Source organism: Sphaeramia orbicularis, chromosome 7 (genome assembly GCF_902148855.1).
Source record: "Sphaeramia orbicularis chromosome 7, fSphaOr1.1, whole genome shotgun sequence".
Lineage (NCBI taxonomy): Eukaryota > Metazoa > Chordata > Actinopteri > Kurtiformes > Apogonidae > Sphaeramia > Sphaeramia orbicularis.
In genome coordinates, this window is record NC_043963.1 from 14,030,960 (window position 1) to 14,048,557 (window position 17,598).

At 36.4% G+C, this 17,598-nt stretch overlaps 1 protein-coding gene across 2 annotated transcripts in view; it reads right to left on the reverse strand.

Moving 5' to 3' along the window:
- The window catches only part of LOC115422881 (neural cell adhesion molecule L1-like protein), a 142,165-nt gene that overhangs the window by 7,518 nt on the left and 117,049 nt on the right, over positions 1 to 17,598 (reverse strand). For both annotated transcript variants that reach the window (XM_030139492.1, XM_030139493.1), the window contains one exon: positions 12,498 to 12,570. In XM_030139492.1, coding sequence (XP_029995352.1) covers positions 12,498 to 12,570 — 73 coding nt within the window. The remainder of the gene's footprint in view (positions 1 to 12,497; positions 12,571 to 17,598) is intronic.

Below are 17,598 nucleotides of genomic sequence, written 5' to 3' on the forward strand. Positions count from 1 at the left end.
TAGGTGTTGTCAGACTTGAGCAATATGCATCTTTTCCATTTTTAATGCCTCATAAATCAGAATATATCTCATTTCTTTTAGAGCATTACTTAGCCAGTACAATACCACTGCAACATGCAAAATAAATATTTAAATTTGAGAAGTCTATTTTGCGTCAGTGTGTAGATATATCAGGCCCAAAATGCTCTGAAGCAAAAACGACAATTTGGTTTTTAATTTTTTAATTTAATTTTTTTTTGCCCCACAGTTTCAGCAAGCTATAATTTGGCAAATATGCAACTGTGGATCTTCTTTTACAGGTTAACAACATATTGTACTTCAAAACAACTCCTGAAAATCTCCTGCATCTACAGTATCACAAACCATTCAAAAGTAATGACTTACTGAACTTTGCATCTTTTTCCGTGTTTTTCTGTTTCTGCATGTTTTCAGTAAAGTCAGCATCACACCCCATTTGCAAAGCCTCAATATCTCAACAACTCATGAATAAATAAAGCTGAATTTTTGTATGGTGCTTACTAAGCCTAATAACATTATTTCCATAAAGGGTGAAGCAAATCGGAGGTGGTCAGTCAGGGAAAAAAATTCTGAAATCTGGTGATTTGAGGTTGAATTATGCAAAAGTAAATGTAAATCTCCTTAGTGACTAATAATTGGCATCATATTGGTCCAGAAAAAAAGATACTGGTCAGTAAAAATTATAATTACATGGCTTTTTTAAAAACTATTTCTAAGGTGAGTACATTTAGTGTTAATAGTTTAGAGCAGAGGGCTCAAACATGCGGCCCGGGGGCTAAATCCGGCCCCCCAAAGGGTCCAGTCTGGCCCCTGGGATGAATTTGTGAAATGCAAAAATTACACTGAAGATATTAATCATTTTAGTTCAGGTTCCACATACAGACCAATTTAACCTAAAGTGGGTCGAATCAGTAAAATACTATCATAATAACCTATAAATACTCACAACTCCACATTTTTCTCCTTGTGAATGTAAACATTTTCATGTCATTTTACTGTATTTACACTAAAACAAACTATAATTTCACAAAAACACAAATAACCTGAACAAATATGAACATTTTGAAATGTCTGAAGTGTAAGTTTACCAATATTCTGCCTGTTACTGAATGTTTTGTGTATTTGTTGATCCACTGTGATCTGTGCGTTGTAATTTACATGTGTAAATGATATACGGAGACAGAATATTGCTAAAATTGCACTTAGTTTTCTGAAGAAATTTCAGTTTGTTCATGTTATTCACATTGTTTTAAAGGATAGTTGGTAGACGTAAACATTTTCATCATATAATTTTCCTTTTTTCACTCTAAAACATAGAAGAAAGTTTGGAGTCGACATTATTTATATATTATTATGTCATTATTTCACTGGTCTGGCCCACTGCAGATCAAATTTGGCTTCATGTGGCCCCTGAACTAAAATTAGTTTGGTTTATTTATTTATTTCGAATATGCAACAAAACCAAGTAATCCCACTTAGTCTTTTCAAATGCAACAGATTATAAGAAAACAAACAAACAAAAACCAAAACCTGTACATATACATGAAAACAAAGTACAACTTCATTTGCACATTTGAAAAGGAGTCGGAGGAAGTATAACTTATTTAATCCCAATGAGTTTGACACCCCTACACTCTCAAAAACAGAGGTACCAGCTTGTACTTAAAAGGGTACAAATGCTTGTCGCTGGGGGTGTACTTTTTTGAGAGACATTTCTGTACCTTTCGAAATGGTCCATTTTTGTACCTTAAGTACTTTACATAGAAAGGAAACTCTCATATAGTTTAGAATGCCATGATGTTTAAAGTTTGAACCGGTGGCCTAATTGAGAAAAAAAAAAAAAAAAAACGACATAGGTAAGCTACGACATCAAGACATGAAGGTGTGAATGAAAACTTGATAAAACAGATTATGGCAATAATCAGAGGTTCTAATAAGCTAAATAAATTATTAGGCTATTATCACTGAGCTAACTGGGCTATAAAATTAAAACACAAATTATTATTAAATATAATATAGAGTAATTACAGTATGATATATAATAAATAATGTGCTAAGCCTAATGTTTGAACTACAGGGTGTCCCATAAGTCTCCATACATAGGAAAAATAAACGTTTCTTGACATAAACCACTTTTATTTATATAATATGCTCTATATGACTGCCATTTTGTCGGGAACACATTTCAATGTGTGTCTGCTGAAGAACTATAAAGAAGAAATATAAAGAAATACATGTTAGAACCATATATGTATGGAATGTATTATGTCTCCTATGTATGGAGACTTATGGGACACCCTGTATAATTAGTCCTACTGTTCAGTTCTCCTAGCCTATAGCCTATTCTCATGGTCTACACACATTTTTTAATGCTGCAGGGTACCTTATAGCACAAATTTGTACTTTCCATAATTTTGGACCCTTTTTCATAGTCTAAAGGGGCAATTCTGGCCTCCTAAAAACCAATATTGTACTTTTGAGAGAACATTCTTCAAAAATGTACTTACAGGTACATAAATGTTCTGATCTTGTACCTCTATTTTTGAGAGTGTAATTTAGAGCCTACTTCAATGAATATATAAATAAAATGTAAAAGTACATAACATGTTCATTTTATAGATAAATTATCGTATGTAGTTTAGGTTTTAACAGCGAGTACTGTATGAAAAGTTGGTTTTCTTTGCACTTTTTAAGCTTTTTCCAGTATTTTAACCTTGTTAAACTTTGAAAACAGTATGAAACCTGCTGCCTGAGAGACTGGAACGCTAACAAGAAAGAGGAGAAGGCCTGTGATGCCTTTAAGCGCCGGAGGAAAAAAAATATTTCAATCAGCAGCTCGGTAAAATAAGTGCTACTGAAATGTGCATTTCTAGACATTTGGTTGCACAGGAACAAGCATCGAAATGGCAACAGTGTCAATATCCGACCCTACTCACCATCTGACGGAGTCTTCCATAGCCGTGCAAAGGCATGTTGGATACATTCAGACTATTAAATGCTCGACTGCACTAACAGACACACATGCTCCCACTCACAAAGCATCGTCTTATGGTTTCAATGCATCACTACGGGCGGTAAGCAGGGGTGGATGCAGCGGCTGCACAGCAGGAAAGGGAGCACAAGGGAGGCGGGAAGGGCTTGCTACAATCACTTCACTAATTGCTAATTGCCAAGGCTTCAGGACCAAAGGCAATTTCAAATCTCTTTAGAGCCAGCGATGGAAATTGCCAGAGTGCAGCTCATTCCAAACAGTGAGAGAGAAGACGGGTGGGAGGCATATGTGTGTGTTTGTGTGGCTGAGATTGAGAAAGAGAGAAGGAAGAGAAGGGGATGGGAGGGAGGAGAAGGGGGGGAGGGGGTAAGAGGTGGGGCACATGCAATCCCAGACAAACAGCCTGTCATTCCTGGTATTCCCGAGGGGCCCACACGCGGGCTGAGGAGATTAGATGCCAATTTAAAGCCGGGCAACTGGCCAACTCGCAGGTGTCTCACTACAAGACGTGGGGTCACCTCAAAACACCAAGGATATTTTTCGTCCCTGTCCTCTTTTTCTAATTCTCTAAACCACTCGTGTTAGGTAACAGCGGGTTTAGTATTCATAACACAGAGCGTCGGGAAAGACACTCAGGTGGCCGCCGTGCGATAGCGCCATTTGCGGCCTACTGTAGTTGACACCTATGTCGAAATACAAGTTTGACATTTTGAGCAGAGGCTTTAAAAACCGGGACGTGGTTCAAGCTGAGATTGCACATCAGCTCTCCTTCATATGGGTTTTTAATAACCAACCTTATCTCTCCTATTTCATGAGGCCGTTTACCATGCAAGCCACATAAGGTCTGCATTTCAAGCCTTATCAAACCCTCTTTCTCTGACGACTCTAGAGCGCCCAAGATAAGTGGCTGTTATCTAAGAGCAGTGGAATGCCACAGCCGAGCAGCCCGCCCACAGTGACTTTGAATACAGTGATAAAAATGGGGCTGAGTGCTTTTGAGCCCCGGCTCATTCAGAACCTTGGTCTGGATCCAGTTCAGTCACAGCTGTTGTCGCGAAAAGGCTTCACCTCCCTCACAAACAGGTGAGAGATGGAGGCGCATCACCGGACAGAAGGTAATTAAATTTGTCTTCCCATTGACCCGCACTGACTTGAGTTGAGGGGTAGGGTGGGGGTGGGGTTGGGTTGGGGGGCATCAGTGGCGCTTCAGATGCAGGGAGGATTTTCCCCTTGATTCTACTGCACCTGGAGTTTGATTTATTTTTTATTTTGTAGTAAACTTACACACTTCTGCTGCCAAATTCCAAATTGCGCGTAAAAAATGGAAAAAGATGAGAGCACGAATGAAAAAAGGAGCTTGAGTAAAAACAAAAATAAAAGAAAGAATAAAATAAAAGAAAGAAAGAAGCAAAAACACCAGCTTGAAAAAACATTGCATCCCACTACTGGCTAACAGCCTACAGTAGTAATGACACCTGCTGTTTTTTGCAGCGGACAGAGGGGCAAATCAGTACAGGTCTGTCTCCAAAGAGAAATTGTCTGAAGCATAATTACCACTTGTCAGTTCCCCAGACGCGAAGCATAGCGCTGGGTGGTCTATTTCCTTCAGAGATTCAAAGGGCACAAGAGAGCCCTGAATCCAGCACTAAAGCCAGGAAAAACAACATCATAGTAAGGCTTAGGGCACTCTGGGGGGACAGTGGTCGGAGCGAGCTCATGAAGAGACCACGAGAAGCATTTTAAACAGATAGCTGCAGCCAACCATCTGGTGCCGATCACACATTCATATTGCAATGATTCCCCCTGCACGGTGAAGTACCAGGCATGAAATAAACATGGGAAGACACACCACATGTGACATATGTTAGTACGGCAGTTCCAGCGTAATTACACATAAATATATACATATACAGCTGATTTTACCACATTATTAGTGTAACATTTATTGTGAATTCTTAATTAAAACTAGCTTATAGCCTAATAAATGGTTATATGTAGTATTTCTACTTCCAGATATTACAAAAATTCTCATTATAATGTTTAGATGAAAGAGCTCTGAAGTTCTGCCAAAGATGCACATGTATTGGATTATAGAGATATGAACTGAATACATTTACAGTAACAGGCTGAGTGGTTTATGTGACCACTAGAGGGAGTAGTGAGTCAGTCTGCTGGTCTCCCATAGTGAGGAAAACTAACACCACCGGGCCTTTGACCACAGCATCAGCAGGTGACCAGATGGGATGCATGTGCGTTTGGCCGGTAACCACACGCGTGCGTCGGTTTCCATCCTACTTATAATACTATGGGGGTACGGGGCAGTGCAGTCCATTCCTCCCGCCGAAGTGAAAGTGAAACTTTATGCTCATTCACCTTTTCCCTACCTCCTGAAGCTTCACAAACTTTCATTTGAGAGGGCAGTACGTTTGTCCGGGCCTATTATATAGGCCTATTATACATAAGTCTAATGTGACGGTGATGATTTTTTTGGTATAAAATGTTTAGGATGGCTTCATGGATTTTGACACAACCTTACCAGCGAAAATGCTGCATTACATAAAAGAACCTGGAATCTGGTACCTGCTACTAGTTTTTTAGTCCATGCTAGGCCGAGGTTCCAAAACGGGTGAAGAGATACTAAAATGTGTACTACTAAAATGTAAACACTGCACGCCACTGATTGGTCAGAGTTGGCGCTGTGTCATTAACCCTTTCATGCACACTGGTCACTACAGTGGACAGTTATTCTACAGCTGTTCTCTTGTATATTCATGGATTTTGTTGTTCTTTTTGTTGTTGTTGTTTTTTACACATATATCTTTATTAAAGTTTTAAGACACAATTAAGACACTTTATTAAAGTTTTAAGATACTACATATCTTTTCTGGCATGAATTGGTAACATTATGTAGATCTCTCCTGAGCATAAAGCCCCAGAATCACAAGCCCTCTCCATAGTTTTCACACAATTTATCAGTAAATACATGTTTCTGTGGGTCAAAAATTAAATGTGTTGTGTCCAGCTGAGTGGACATTTTTGCAACTTCATGAAAAATAGGTTCATAAGAATTTTTTTTTTTTTTTTATGATTATTTTTTTAATGTATTTTTAATTTTTTTTAAAACTATAATTGTTATTTTTTTTTTTAAATTATTATTATTTATTTTTCAGAAGGACATTTTAATCGCATTGTTTTTTTTTTCATGCCTAAAGAGGAATAAAAACACTCAGGAAAAAAATTTGATTAAGGTTCTCATAATTCATGCATGAAAGGGTTAATGTGTGACACGCCATAAAAAAAAACAACAAAAAAAACTGATTCAGAAATTTACAGTAAATATACCAGTAGGCTAATCCACGATGACAGCCCGTAAAACAAATCCGTGGTCGGTTGAGGAGGTTCAGACATTTCTGTCCTTGGTGGCCGATGAAAAAATTCAGCATGAGCTTGACAGGGCAACACGTAACGAGCAAGTTTATCAGCAACTCTCTGAGCAGACGTCACAGAAGTTACGTGCAGCGTTGCTATGACAACCAGGTACTCTAAAGTATCCTGTAATGAAAACAATCTCCAGGAATAGTGCCTGGTACCGGAGTTGAGTCAAGCTGGTACCACGTAATGGAAACGCGGCATAAACTATTGGTGAATTACTTGACTAATACTTTGTTAGTTCATAAATCTAGAGTTACTAGGGCACAATTAACACTTGAAGCTTTTTAATTTTCACTTTTTAGGAGCTGACGAGGTCAATTGATTTGTTTAAGTACAACAGTGTCTCTACTTTCTGTCACTTAGCAGTAATTAGAAGGTTATTGGGAGAAACTGTTGGCTAAGGGCCCAGTAGTTACAGAATTAAATGCTTTAAATCTGTAACATTCATGCTAATAAGACAGTTGTGATTATATGTAATATAAAGTGTTACCCTTTTTTGCAAAGTGACACAAAATGTTCAGAGTGTGTATCACTAAATGAAAGCACAGCACCTTCACGCCTCCTCTGTCTTCACAAACCTCATATAAAACCCTGCTTATACCTGCAGTAGCAGTTTTTTGTTTTTTTTTTGCTACTTTGGGGGCAGCAGAAACAAGCTGTGAACACGGTGATATAATGAACTTGTTAGCATGCCTTTGCCTGCAGTATTAACACATCCATCCTCCAGCAGTTTCAGAGGTTTAGCGCTGAAGACAACTGCCTGCTGCATCCAGACGTTACACCAGGATAGGCTGTTAAACTGAAGCATTAAAGCTGCCAGATTAAGAAGCAAAACAAGAAGCTGAGATAAGCTATAGGACCACATATTTGGGTTTTAATATTCTGGGGGCCATCCTGTTTATGCTCATTTGTTAAGTTGTTATTATACAGGGTTTCTGCAGGTCATTAAATTGATTTTGTGAAAATTTAGGCCTTAAATGGCATTGAAAAGCATTCAATTTGATGTCCAGAGGCATTAAAAAATAAAATACACTTGATGGAAAAAAAAAGCATTGTTATTCATGATTTATTTTGATTATATAAACATTTAAAAATTTGGGAAGTATAGTGTGATGATTGACAGGCGGAACCCTTTAATTGGCTATTGTTTATGGCCGATACACAAAGTCACAACACTGGATATTTGGAATGTAACATGCTGTGAGCGGAGGGAATATTAGCAAATGTTGGAAAAATGGGAAAATGCAAGTTTAGGACCTATTCAGAACCTGGTTATAGTTGATAGTAAACTATCATAAAACTATATATAAAACTGTATCTGCAGTTGGACGTTGGCATTAAATTTGTTTAACCCTTTGGGGTCTGAGCCTATTTTGACTGTTTTTGAGTACTTTTGTTTTTGCTTTTATATACTATGTAAAGAAATGTTTACCATACCCCTGTTTGGTATCTTTTTTTTTTTCTCAGGACAACTTCATCTATCTCATCTGCCTATTATTTTTTCACTTTAACCTACTATATCAACACAAAAGGCCAAAAAACACACAAAAAAGATAAAACGTATATAATGTATTGCATAAATTGCACAAAGATGCTTTACGAACCATTTCAAAGACTTTAGAAGTGAATATTGGTTCCAAATATTAGGTATATAAAATCAAAATTGTAATAAATTAAAACTATACTCAAATATTTGACATAAAAGCTTATCTTTACATAAGTGTTTTCTTGGATTTGCAGAAACCCCTTTTCGAATGTGCAAATGAAGTCATGTATATATGTATGTATAACTTTTTTGTTTTGTGTTTTTTTTTTTTCCATGACTTCTTCCTATCCTTCAAAACTCTGCACTGCAACTCTTACTTTAATATGTGTGTTTTTATATTTTGGGGTTTTATGTGTTGTTTTCTGACTTGCTGTTTTAATCACTTTTTACATGTTTCTTTTATAATGTTTTAAATGTGTTTCTTTTTCCCTTGTCGTTGTATTTCAATGTCCTGTGTGAAGCACCTTGCTGCTGAAATGTGCTATATAAATAAACTTGTCTTGCCTTGCCTATCTGTTTTATTTCTAAGGACTAAGTAAGATTAGTTTGTCTTGTTGTATATTCGAAATAAACTAAACAAACAAACAGAAAAAAAAACAACTTGTTATACTGTAGGAAAAACACAAAACTAACAAATGTGTCCAAAAACCTGAGTCTGACACGGATCTAGAATCCAACCGTAACCTATAAGAGCTAAAAACTATATCGTAGACAATGTATTTTTCTTGTTTAACCAAATTACAGTCTTGGCAACAATCACAGGAACAGAATTGGCAGTAAGCACACAATTGTGAGTAATCACGTCCTGGATAATATGATGACGAGCAGAATCAAAGCAGACAGAAGAGGCTATTTTAGGTGATTTCTGTTGCTTGTGCACAAACAAACACCCCATTGTCACACAGTTGCTGCAGTGCTGTCAAGCAAAATAGGTTTCAGTCGATTTCCCTAAACTGTTACCGTAGCAGCTAAACAATGCAAACAATAGGAATTCAACAGCTATTATAAAGTACAACAGCTGTCTGCTTCGGGCTCACAGACTCATATTTTCCACCTATTTGCGATGCTTAGTTCATGCCTGTTACATTAAACATTAGACATTTTCATCAGAAATTTACGTGCATGTATAATCGTCAGAATTCATGTGAGAGCTTACGTAACAGAGTCGATTCACCCAAATTAGAAAAAAAAAAACACCTCTCTTATGTATATTAGTATCTACGTTCTGCCACCGGATAATCCACAAACACTCAGCAGCAGCAGTTTTCACCAAAATACTCTCCATGAAAAAACAGCTCCTATAAAAATTTGACAGGCCTGTTCTCTTGATTTCTGGGTACGAAATAATGATGCATTAGTTAAACCTTATATTTACCCCTGTGAGCAGTAAATACTAAATTGCCTCCTCTGCAATTTGGCAGCAGCGGGAAACCCACAACTCAGCCAAATACCAGAAAATAGCCCCCCCATACTGGAGTCTGAGTGTATGTTTTGGTGGAATTTTAATGTTGTAAGCAAGATTCTGGCTGCAGAGAATATTAGCTGTGAGTGGGATTTCAATGAGGCCAATGTTTACTATACACATAATTAGGAGTGTAAGAAAATATTGGTTCTGCAGTATATCGCAATATTTCATTTCACAATACTGTATCGATATTAAAAAGTACTGTATCGATATTTTTAGGTATTTATTCAAATGCAGATACTGTGGAGGTTCATTTTTGTTTTTTTGTATTTCTTTTTTGTTTATATTATTATTATTATTATTATTATTATTATTATTATTATTATCATTATTATTATTATTATTTAACACTGTTTTATTAAATTATGTTAGTTCCTTTGTTGAGATTACACAAAAAAAATGTTATGATGTTAGTTATGAACTAAGAGAATATGAGCATTTGAACAGGATCTTAAACTTTAATGTCTATAAAACATCATTTAAGTTTGAACACAGGAATATTTTGTGATATACACTACAAACAAACTGTTATTGATATTTTCAATTTTTGGGCTGTTTTTTTCAGTTGGGATTCTTGCATAGCGCTTTTTGCTTTTTTGTGTGTGAATTGAATTGAAACACATTTTTTTAATGACCAGACATAGTTTTATTTACAAATAGCAAAAATGACCAAAAAATGGATAAATAAATAAATAAATAAATATCCTTAACTTTTTGTTTGTTGTGTTGCATTAGATCCTTTTCTGATCAAGTAAAATGTGTTTAGTATTTGTGCATATTTCTGGAGTAATTTAATTCTTCAAGGAAATAATCGTTTTAAAAAAAAGAAGCAAACAAAAAAATTGCCTTTTTAACAGTATCATGTTATGATATAGCGTATCGTGATCCTAGTATTGTGATTTGTATCGTATCGCCAGATTCTTGCCAATACACACTCCTACACATAATATACAGTACCGTGTAAAAGTCCTAGTCCAACATTAGGTTTGTTGGTTTAGTCAAGTTCTAATGACCACATATTTGCATTTCTCAGTTTCTGTATTAATTGTATTGTATCCAATCTGATATCTGTGAAGTATGAACTGCAGGAAAAACCAAGGCATTAGGTTAAAAACAGCTTCTATAAACCAAAGTGGTCATATTTAGTGGGACCTCCCTTTGCATTAACATATCTTTAATCCTATTGTTCCGACAATATGACATTTATTACATTAATTTTCTAATGTTGTAAAGTATTTTCCCAAATGAAAAAATAAAATTATATTAAAAAAACACAAAAAACAGCAAACCTCAGCCCAATCCCAATTCACCCCTTGGCCCCTCCCCCTTACCTCTACCCCTCTGTTTTACACATGAAGGGGTAGTGTTGTCCCGATTCTCTTTTAAACGGCGTGGAAGGGCTGTTCGGCCCTCGAAATGAAGATTTTTCAGGACCACACTACGAACATAGGGGTAGGAGAAATGTCCTTTTATTCTGTTCGAATCGTTGGTAAGATGGAGGTAAACACAGGCAAAAAGTGCAGCAGTGTGACGAAAGAAACACACAAATGTACGTATTTTCTTCGTAAACAACGTAATCATTTGATCGACCGTTTAATGCCGTTTCAATGTGTTTTAGATCGCATTTCTGCAGTTTATAGTTGATAGCCGTAAAAAGATGACCAAAGCCCATGGAACAGAAGTCGCTTTTCCATTAGACATGTGCGCAAAATTTTTACCGATATTTACTAAATATCGAAAAAACAGAAGTGTGTAATGTTGTTTTTTCCATTAAATCACAAATGCGATGATTTGTTTATTTATTATCACGAGAGATTTCCAGATATATTCATTATTATTATTATATATTACCCCTGTATCTTGTACTAAATAAAAAAATGATTGGGTTTCCTGGTGTGTCCACACATACTGTGACATGTTTCTTTTTCTTCTTTGGTTGTTGTAATGTCTATCAACATCCGTTTTTTTAATTCACCTGACTGCAGTTGCGAAGAAAGGTCTTTCCATTGCAGTTTTGCGTGATATACCATTTGCGCTACGCATGAAAAACCATCTCTTGCCAGCGCAAAAACTTTTAATCGAAAAATGAGACTTTTGGTGAAGTTGTCATTGTTCCATTAGGTAAATTTTTATGCATAAGTTATATTTGTGCAATTTGAGGGTCAATGGAAAAGCGACTAGAGACGGTTATAGCTGCTGACGGCATGGTGAATACTTTCAGAAACAAAGTTGCTGCATCTGTTAACAGCGGCATCGATGACTGCTGATGACGTAAAAGGTCATGAAGGGTTGTTCCATTTCACAGAGAATGGTTCGACCCCTACCCACTCGACCCCCAGCTCTGTTTCAAGGGGTAGTGCCAAGTGCAAGGTCAGGGGTAAAGGGGAGGGGCCAAGGGGCAGATTGGGACTGGGCCACAGAGGTGGTCTGGACTATTGCACAGTATTGTATATATTTTGTATTCACACAGAAGCACAACACATATGCAGAGATTAGTATGCAGGGATGTAACATGTAATTAAACTAGGTAAAGACGTCATTACACAGAGCAGGAAAGTGTGAGGAATGTGTGCAAATATGCAGGATCACAAAGGGACAGGCATGTGCTAACACACAAATGTGCCTACTGACAACTCCAGGAAGAAGCTGACTCACACATTCTGCTGAGCGTACACAAACACAGTCTAAGAACAAAGTAAAAGCATCACTTTAAAAAAAATACAGAGGGAGAAAAGCTGACTGTTAGCTACAAGTCGAACTACACTCCAGGATTACCTATAGCCCATTTAATGTAGAGAACACTGACTCCTACGCTGATTCTGGTGGAGCTCATTGTTGTAAGGTTTGCTTTCAGGATTGAAAAAGATACACACAACAACAAAAAAAAAATTACAGTGACATATGACAAATGAGTTTCCTGGCTAGAAAATCTTTAACATATGGCTGATAGATACTGCAACAACACAATGCGTTTCAAGGAGACAAAAAATGTCATTTGCTCAGAGCACTTTGGCACTGCAGCGTTTCTCTGCAGAGCAACTCACCTGTATTCACAGAAGGTATCATCATTCATTCCTGGTGACTCCACGTCAGGGTGGAGGTCCTCCTTCTCCTTCACTGTAGGGGGGCAGGAGAGCTATTTCAGCACCGCTGTTATGGAAGCAGCACTCTTATCTATAAATGTAATTACACATTTACTTGTACTGAGTGAATGTTTCTGAAAGGACGGCCGCTTGAGATGAAACATCTCATTTTTGAGGGCATCTTAAAAACACAGCGTACTCAACAGTTCATCATTTATATCAGCAGAAAGAGAAATTAAAGCAGCCCATCTGCAATTATTTGTAAATATTTTTGAAAATAGGTGAGTAAAAGCAAAAGCAAAAACAGGTTCTTTTTTAACCCTGTAATGCCAAACGTATCATATTTGATACATGAGTTTGAAGCCTTCTACACACTGTAAAAAATCATAATCTTCACTTATTCCACTGGCAGAATTTTTTTGCTTAATTCAAGCAAAAAAATCTACCAATGGAACAAGTGAAAATTATCTTGGTGAGATTTCTTGAAATAAAATTTTCAAGATCTATTGTCTAAAAATAGGTTCTTATATCTCACTGAAAAGTTACTCTTTAGGTGATTATGTCTTATTTTAAGTGTGATGAAATATTTGGACTAGAAATGAGAAAAATGCACTTGGTAAGATTTTGATTTTCTGTAGTGCATGATCAGTGTGATATTTCTTTTGGTGAAAACCTGATGTATCCAATTAGATACATGCGATACGCAGAAGATCCACCAGGGGGAGGAATTCATTCACCAGAGGCCTTTCCAGTGACACTACAAGACTGTCATTAATGAAGAAGGAGGCAGAACTTTGCCAGTTTCTAAAAGGAATTACTAATTTGTTAGACATGTTTGTGTTATATTATGTTTTTGTTTGTTCAAAAATAATAATATTTGAGCATTGAGACCTGATGTATCAAATTTGATACAAAAATGAAACTCATACATGGAAATTGATATTTGGGAAAAAAAAAATGTTTTGGTTTGTTCAGAAGGACCAATAAAGGCTCCAGTTTCAAAGAACTGGAATTTTCTGTCATTGATTTAATGGTTCAGGCTTTACAGAGTTAAACTGGACTGAGGAGAAGTAGAAAACTGTTCTGAGGTCAGGTTAATCAGAATGTTTTCTGTTTTTCTTTTTGGGGATTTTTCTTGTTTTAAGAATGTATGTTAACTTATGTCACCTATCTGTTGTATAGTTAGGGTTAATGTGGACTGTTCTGGATACTTGAGTTATTGTATTAAGTCAAGTATGTTCCTGTTTGAATCTGAGGTTTGTATATGACCCAGTCTTATAACAGCACTGGGGGGCAGGTGTGACTAAGTTTTGGCTTCTTCCTACTATTTTTCGAGCAACATATAAGTTGATATAAAATTCCAATATGAATATTTGACTTATTCATTCATTCCAACCACGAATGCTGCATCCTCAAGACTCAACATAAGAGGGACCATCTGGGTTTGTATCTGCTCTTGTGTTTCTGATGGCTTTGGGGGTCTCCTCACTTCCAGATGCTTCCAGACTGCTGTAAAAAAGAAGGGGATGCTACACAGATGGAAACATGGACCAGTACCAACTTTTTTTGGAGATATAATGCTTCCAATATATTCAAAATTACCTCATATTTTGCTTAAAATGGTCCATTTTCTCAGTGTAAACCTTTAATATGATTTCTATTTTCTTGGGGGAATAAAAAAAAAAATTGTGTCCATGAGATTTGCAAATCATTAAATTCTGTTTTTACATGAAATAGAAAAAAATTAAACAACATACCACTCAGTTCTAGCGATAACTAGATTCTTAATAGAACATGGTAAAAGAGAATATTTAACTCTTTCCCCGCCACTGACAAGATTTTCGGTCAGTCCGTGTTTTCACTGTTATACTGTAGTTGGAGCTCTTGTGGATCATGTGAATTACTTTCCTTAGTCCAAAAACAAACAATTACGCAGCTTTTCCAGAAAAATGAAGGACCGGGTGTAAAGTTTTCGCACTGGAATCACCGGTATCCCATAGCAACGCATATAGGATATATAGATGAGGAAAGGCCGACTCCGCAGGAACCGCACGCAGTTTCAAAAACCTTAAAGATGATTATGGAGACAGACTCCGACAATTCACTTCCCCTAACATTTTGTGGAATGTTGGGATATCTTAGAACTGTTTGTTATTATTATTGTTGTTATTATTATTTTATTTTGTGATTTTGAATACAGTGTTACTGTTTGTAAACAGGAAAGAGTCAAAAATGTAAATAGGACATCAGTTTCATTTCGAAAATCAATATCTTTGGATAAAAAAAATGCAGTATTCTCAGTTTTTTGCTCAAAAATGTAGTCTTTTTCCTGAAAATGACCAATATTCAAATGTTTATACCTCATGAACGAATGAAGATATAATAAAATTGTTTTTTGTGTTTAAAAGTTGAAGTTCTGTTCTTTTTTTTGATGTATTCAGTGTTCACATACACCTAACACAACATTTTCAGTGGGCCTTCAAAGATTAGTGAATATGACCAAAAAGGCTGGCGCTGGCTAGCAACCCACTAGAAAATACTCTGGCAGGGAAAGAGTTAACAAAAACATCTTTACCATTATCCAAAGAGAAATAAGTCAAACATTACATATTGTTAGTTTAATGTGGCTGTGCATGAAATCTAAAGCAAACACAACCTTTTCCAATCAGACTCTGCAAATGTACAGGAAGAAATTATCTGAATTTCTATTACGCTTCAGTATTTATTTGAGTCTGAAAGTTCTAAGCGAAAAGTTTAGGAGAACAGTTAAATGTGAGTATGCAGACAGTGAACGCCTCTTTTCTAGTCGTCTGCACAAAATGTTACACATCAGTTCTTTGTGTAAATATGCTCTAAAAAAAAAAAAAAAACACCATTTGCTTTAGAGAGAGACAAAAGAGGGGTTTCTTGAAAAGAGCTGGATTGGCAAAAGGGGGATCCAAAGGAGCTGATGAAATATTCAGAGCTTCATGTCAAAAGCTACTGCAGGCAAAGAGGCAGAGTGTTGTGGAGAGAAAGCGAGTTGAGAGGAAAGAAGACGAGTGAGGAAAACGCTTTTGCAGGTAGCAGCCATTGTGAGACTGAATTTGGCTGCGGTACAAGGCGGCACAAAGGCGCTGGGGAAGAGCCAGGGGTCTGCTCAGGTGAGGGGTGTGGGGGAGTGGAACAAAGCCAGCTGATTCCCACTTGTCTAGTTTGACAGGCCGTGTAATCAGAAGTACCAGGCAGACCTAACGGGGCCGTGCAAATTACAGTCGCATGCAGGGGAACTAGAAACAAAATGCAGGGTTTCACTCAGCCGCAGGCGTCAGGGGGACGGTGCGTTCAGGGTTAAGCGCTCGGAGATTCACGAGGCTGCCATGCACGGGTGGGGTGGGGGGGTCAGGGTGGAGGCCCGCCGAACAGTTTCATTCTTTCAGGACGTCAACCAAAATCACACGATGCTCTAATGAAAGTGATCCAAATGATGTGATAAATTATAGTTTGTATTCAGAGGAGTGGATTTGGATGACATTAAATTCATATTGTTGTCTAAAAGACTGGCAACTCAGCCTGATTTTTCTGGCTAATGACTCATAATCTCCCTTACGTTCACTAAAGGCTGGGTCATCATCAATCATATTTAACCTCAAACACCTAATACACAGGTGTCAAACATGCGGCCCGGGGGCCAAATCCGGCCCGCCAAAAGGTCCAGTCCGGTCCTTGGGATGAATTTGTGAAATGCAAAAATTACACTAAGATATTAAGAATCCTTTTAGTTCAGGTTCCACATTCAGACCAATTCAATCTCAAGTGGGCAGGACCAGTGAAGTACTATCATAATAACATATAAATAATGACAACTCCAAATTTTTCTCTTTGCAAATGTAAATATTTTTATGTATTTACACTAAAACAAAGTATAATTTTGCACAAAAAAAAAAAAAAGTGAATAACCTGACTTTGTGAAATGCAAAAATTATGCTAAGACATTAAGAATCCTTTTAGTTCAGGTTCCACATTCAGACCAATTCAATCTCAAGTGTGCAGGACCAGTCAAATACTATCATAATAACATATAAATAATGACAACTCCAATTTTTTCTCTTTGTAAATGTAAATATTTTTTATGCATTTACACTAAAACAAAGTATAATTTTGCAAAAAAAAAAAGAAAAAAGTGAATAACCTGAAATGTTTTAAGAGAAGTAAGTACAATTTTAACAAGATTCTGTCTGTTATTAAATATTTTGTGTATTTGTAGATCCACTGTTATCTGTAAGTTATAATGTACATGTGTAAATGATAAACTGAAGCCTAATTTTGTTAAAATTACACTTATTTTTTCAGTTTGTTCATGTTATTCACATCTTTTGAAAAGATAGTTTGTAGATGTAAACCTTTTCATAATGTAAATTTACTTTTTTCGCTCTAAAACATCGAGAAAAGTTTGGAGTTGACATTATTTTTAATTATTATTATGTTATTATTTTACTGGTTCAGCCCACTGCAGATCGAATAATTGTAATGCATTTACATGTACTTAAGAAATGCGATAATCAAAAAACCCTGGTTTAGACGCTCCAGTCCATTATCGGATTTCTTACGTAGTGATGGTAGACTCAAACTTCCTGTTGTCTTCCACTCAGGTTTGACCACATAACTTCCATTTTCTACGATTTTAATTGTGTTTAATTTGTGTGTAATTGTGTGACACTAGAAATCATTCCATAAACATGGTGTTGATTTACAGATATATTAATTATTATTATATATTACCCCTCTATTTCGTACTAAATTAAAAAATGATTCAGTTTCCTGGTATGTCTACACATGCCGCACCATGTTTCTTTTAAAACTCTTCTTCTTTGCTTGTTGTAACATCCGTCAACATCGTTTTTTTTTTTTTTTTTTTTTTTTTTTTTAATCCACATAACTATAGTTACGGAAAAAGGTCTTTCCATTGCAGTTTTGTGCTATGCCCGAAAAACCACCTCTTGCCAGTGCAAAAACTTTTAATCAAAAAATGAGATTTGGACGAAAATTGTCGTTTTTCAATTAGGCAAATTTTTATGCGCAA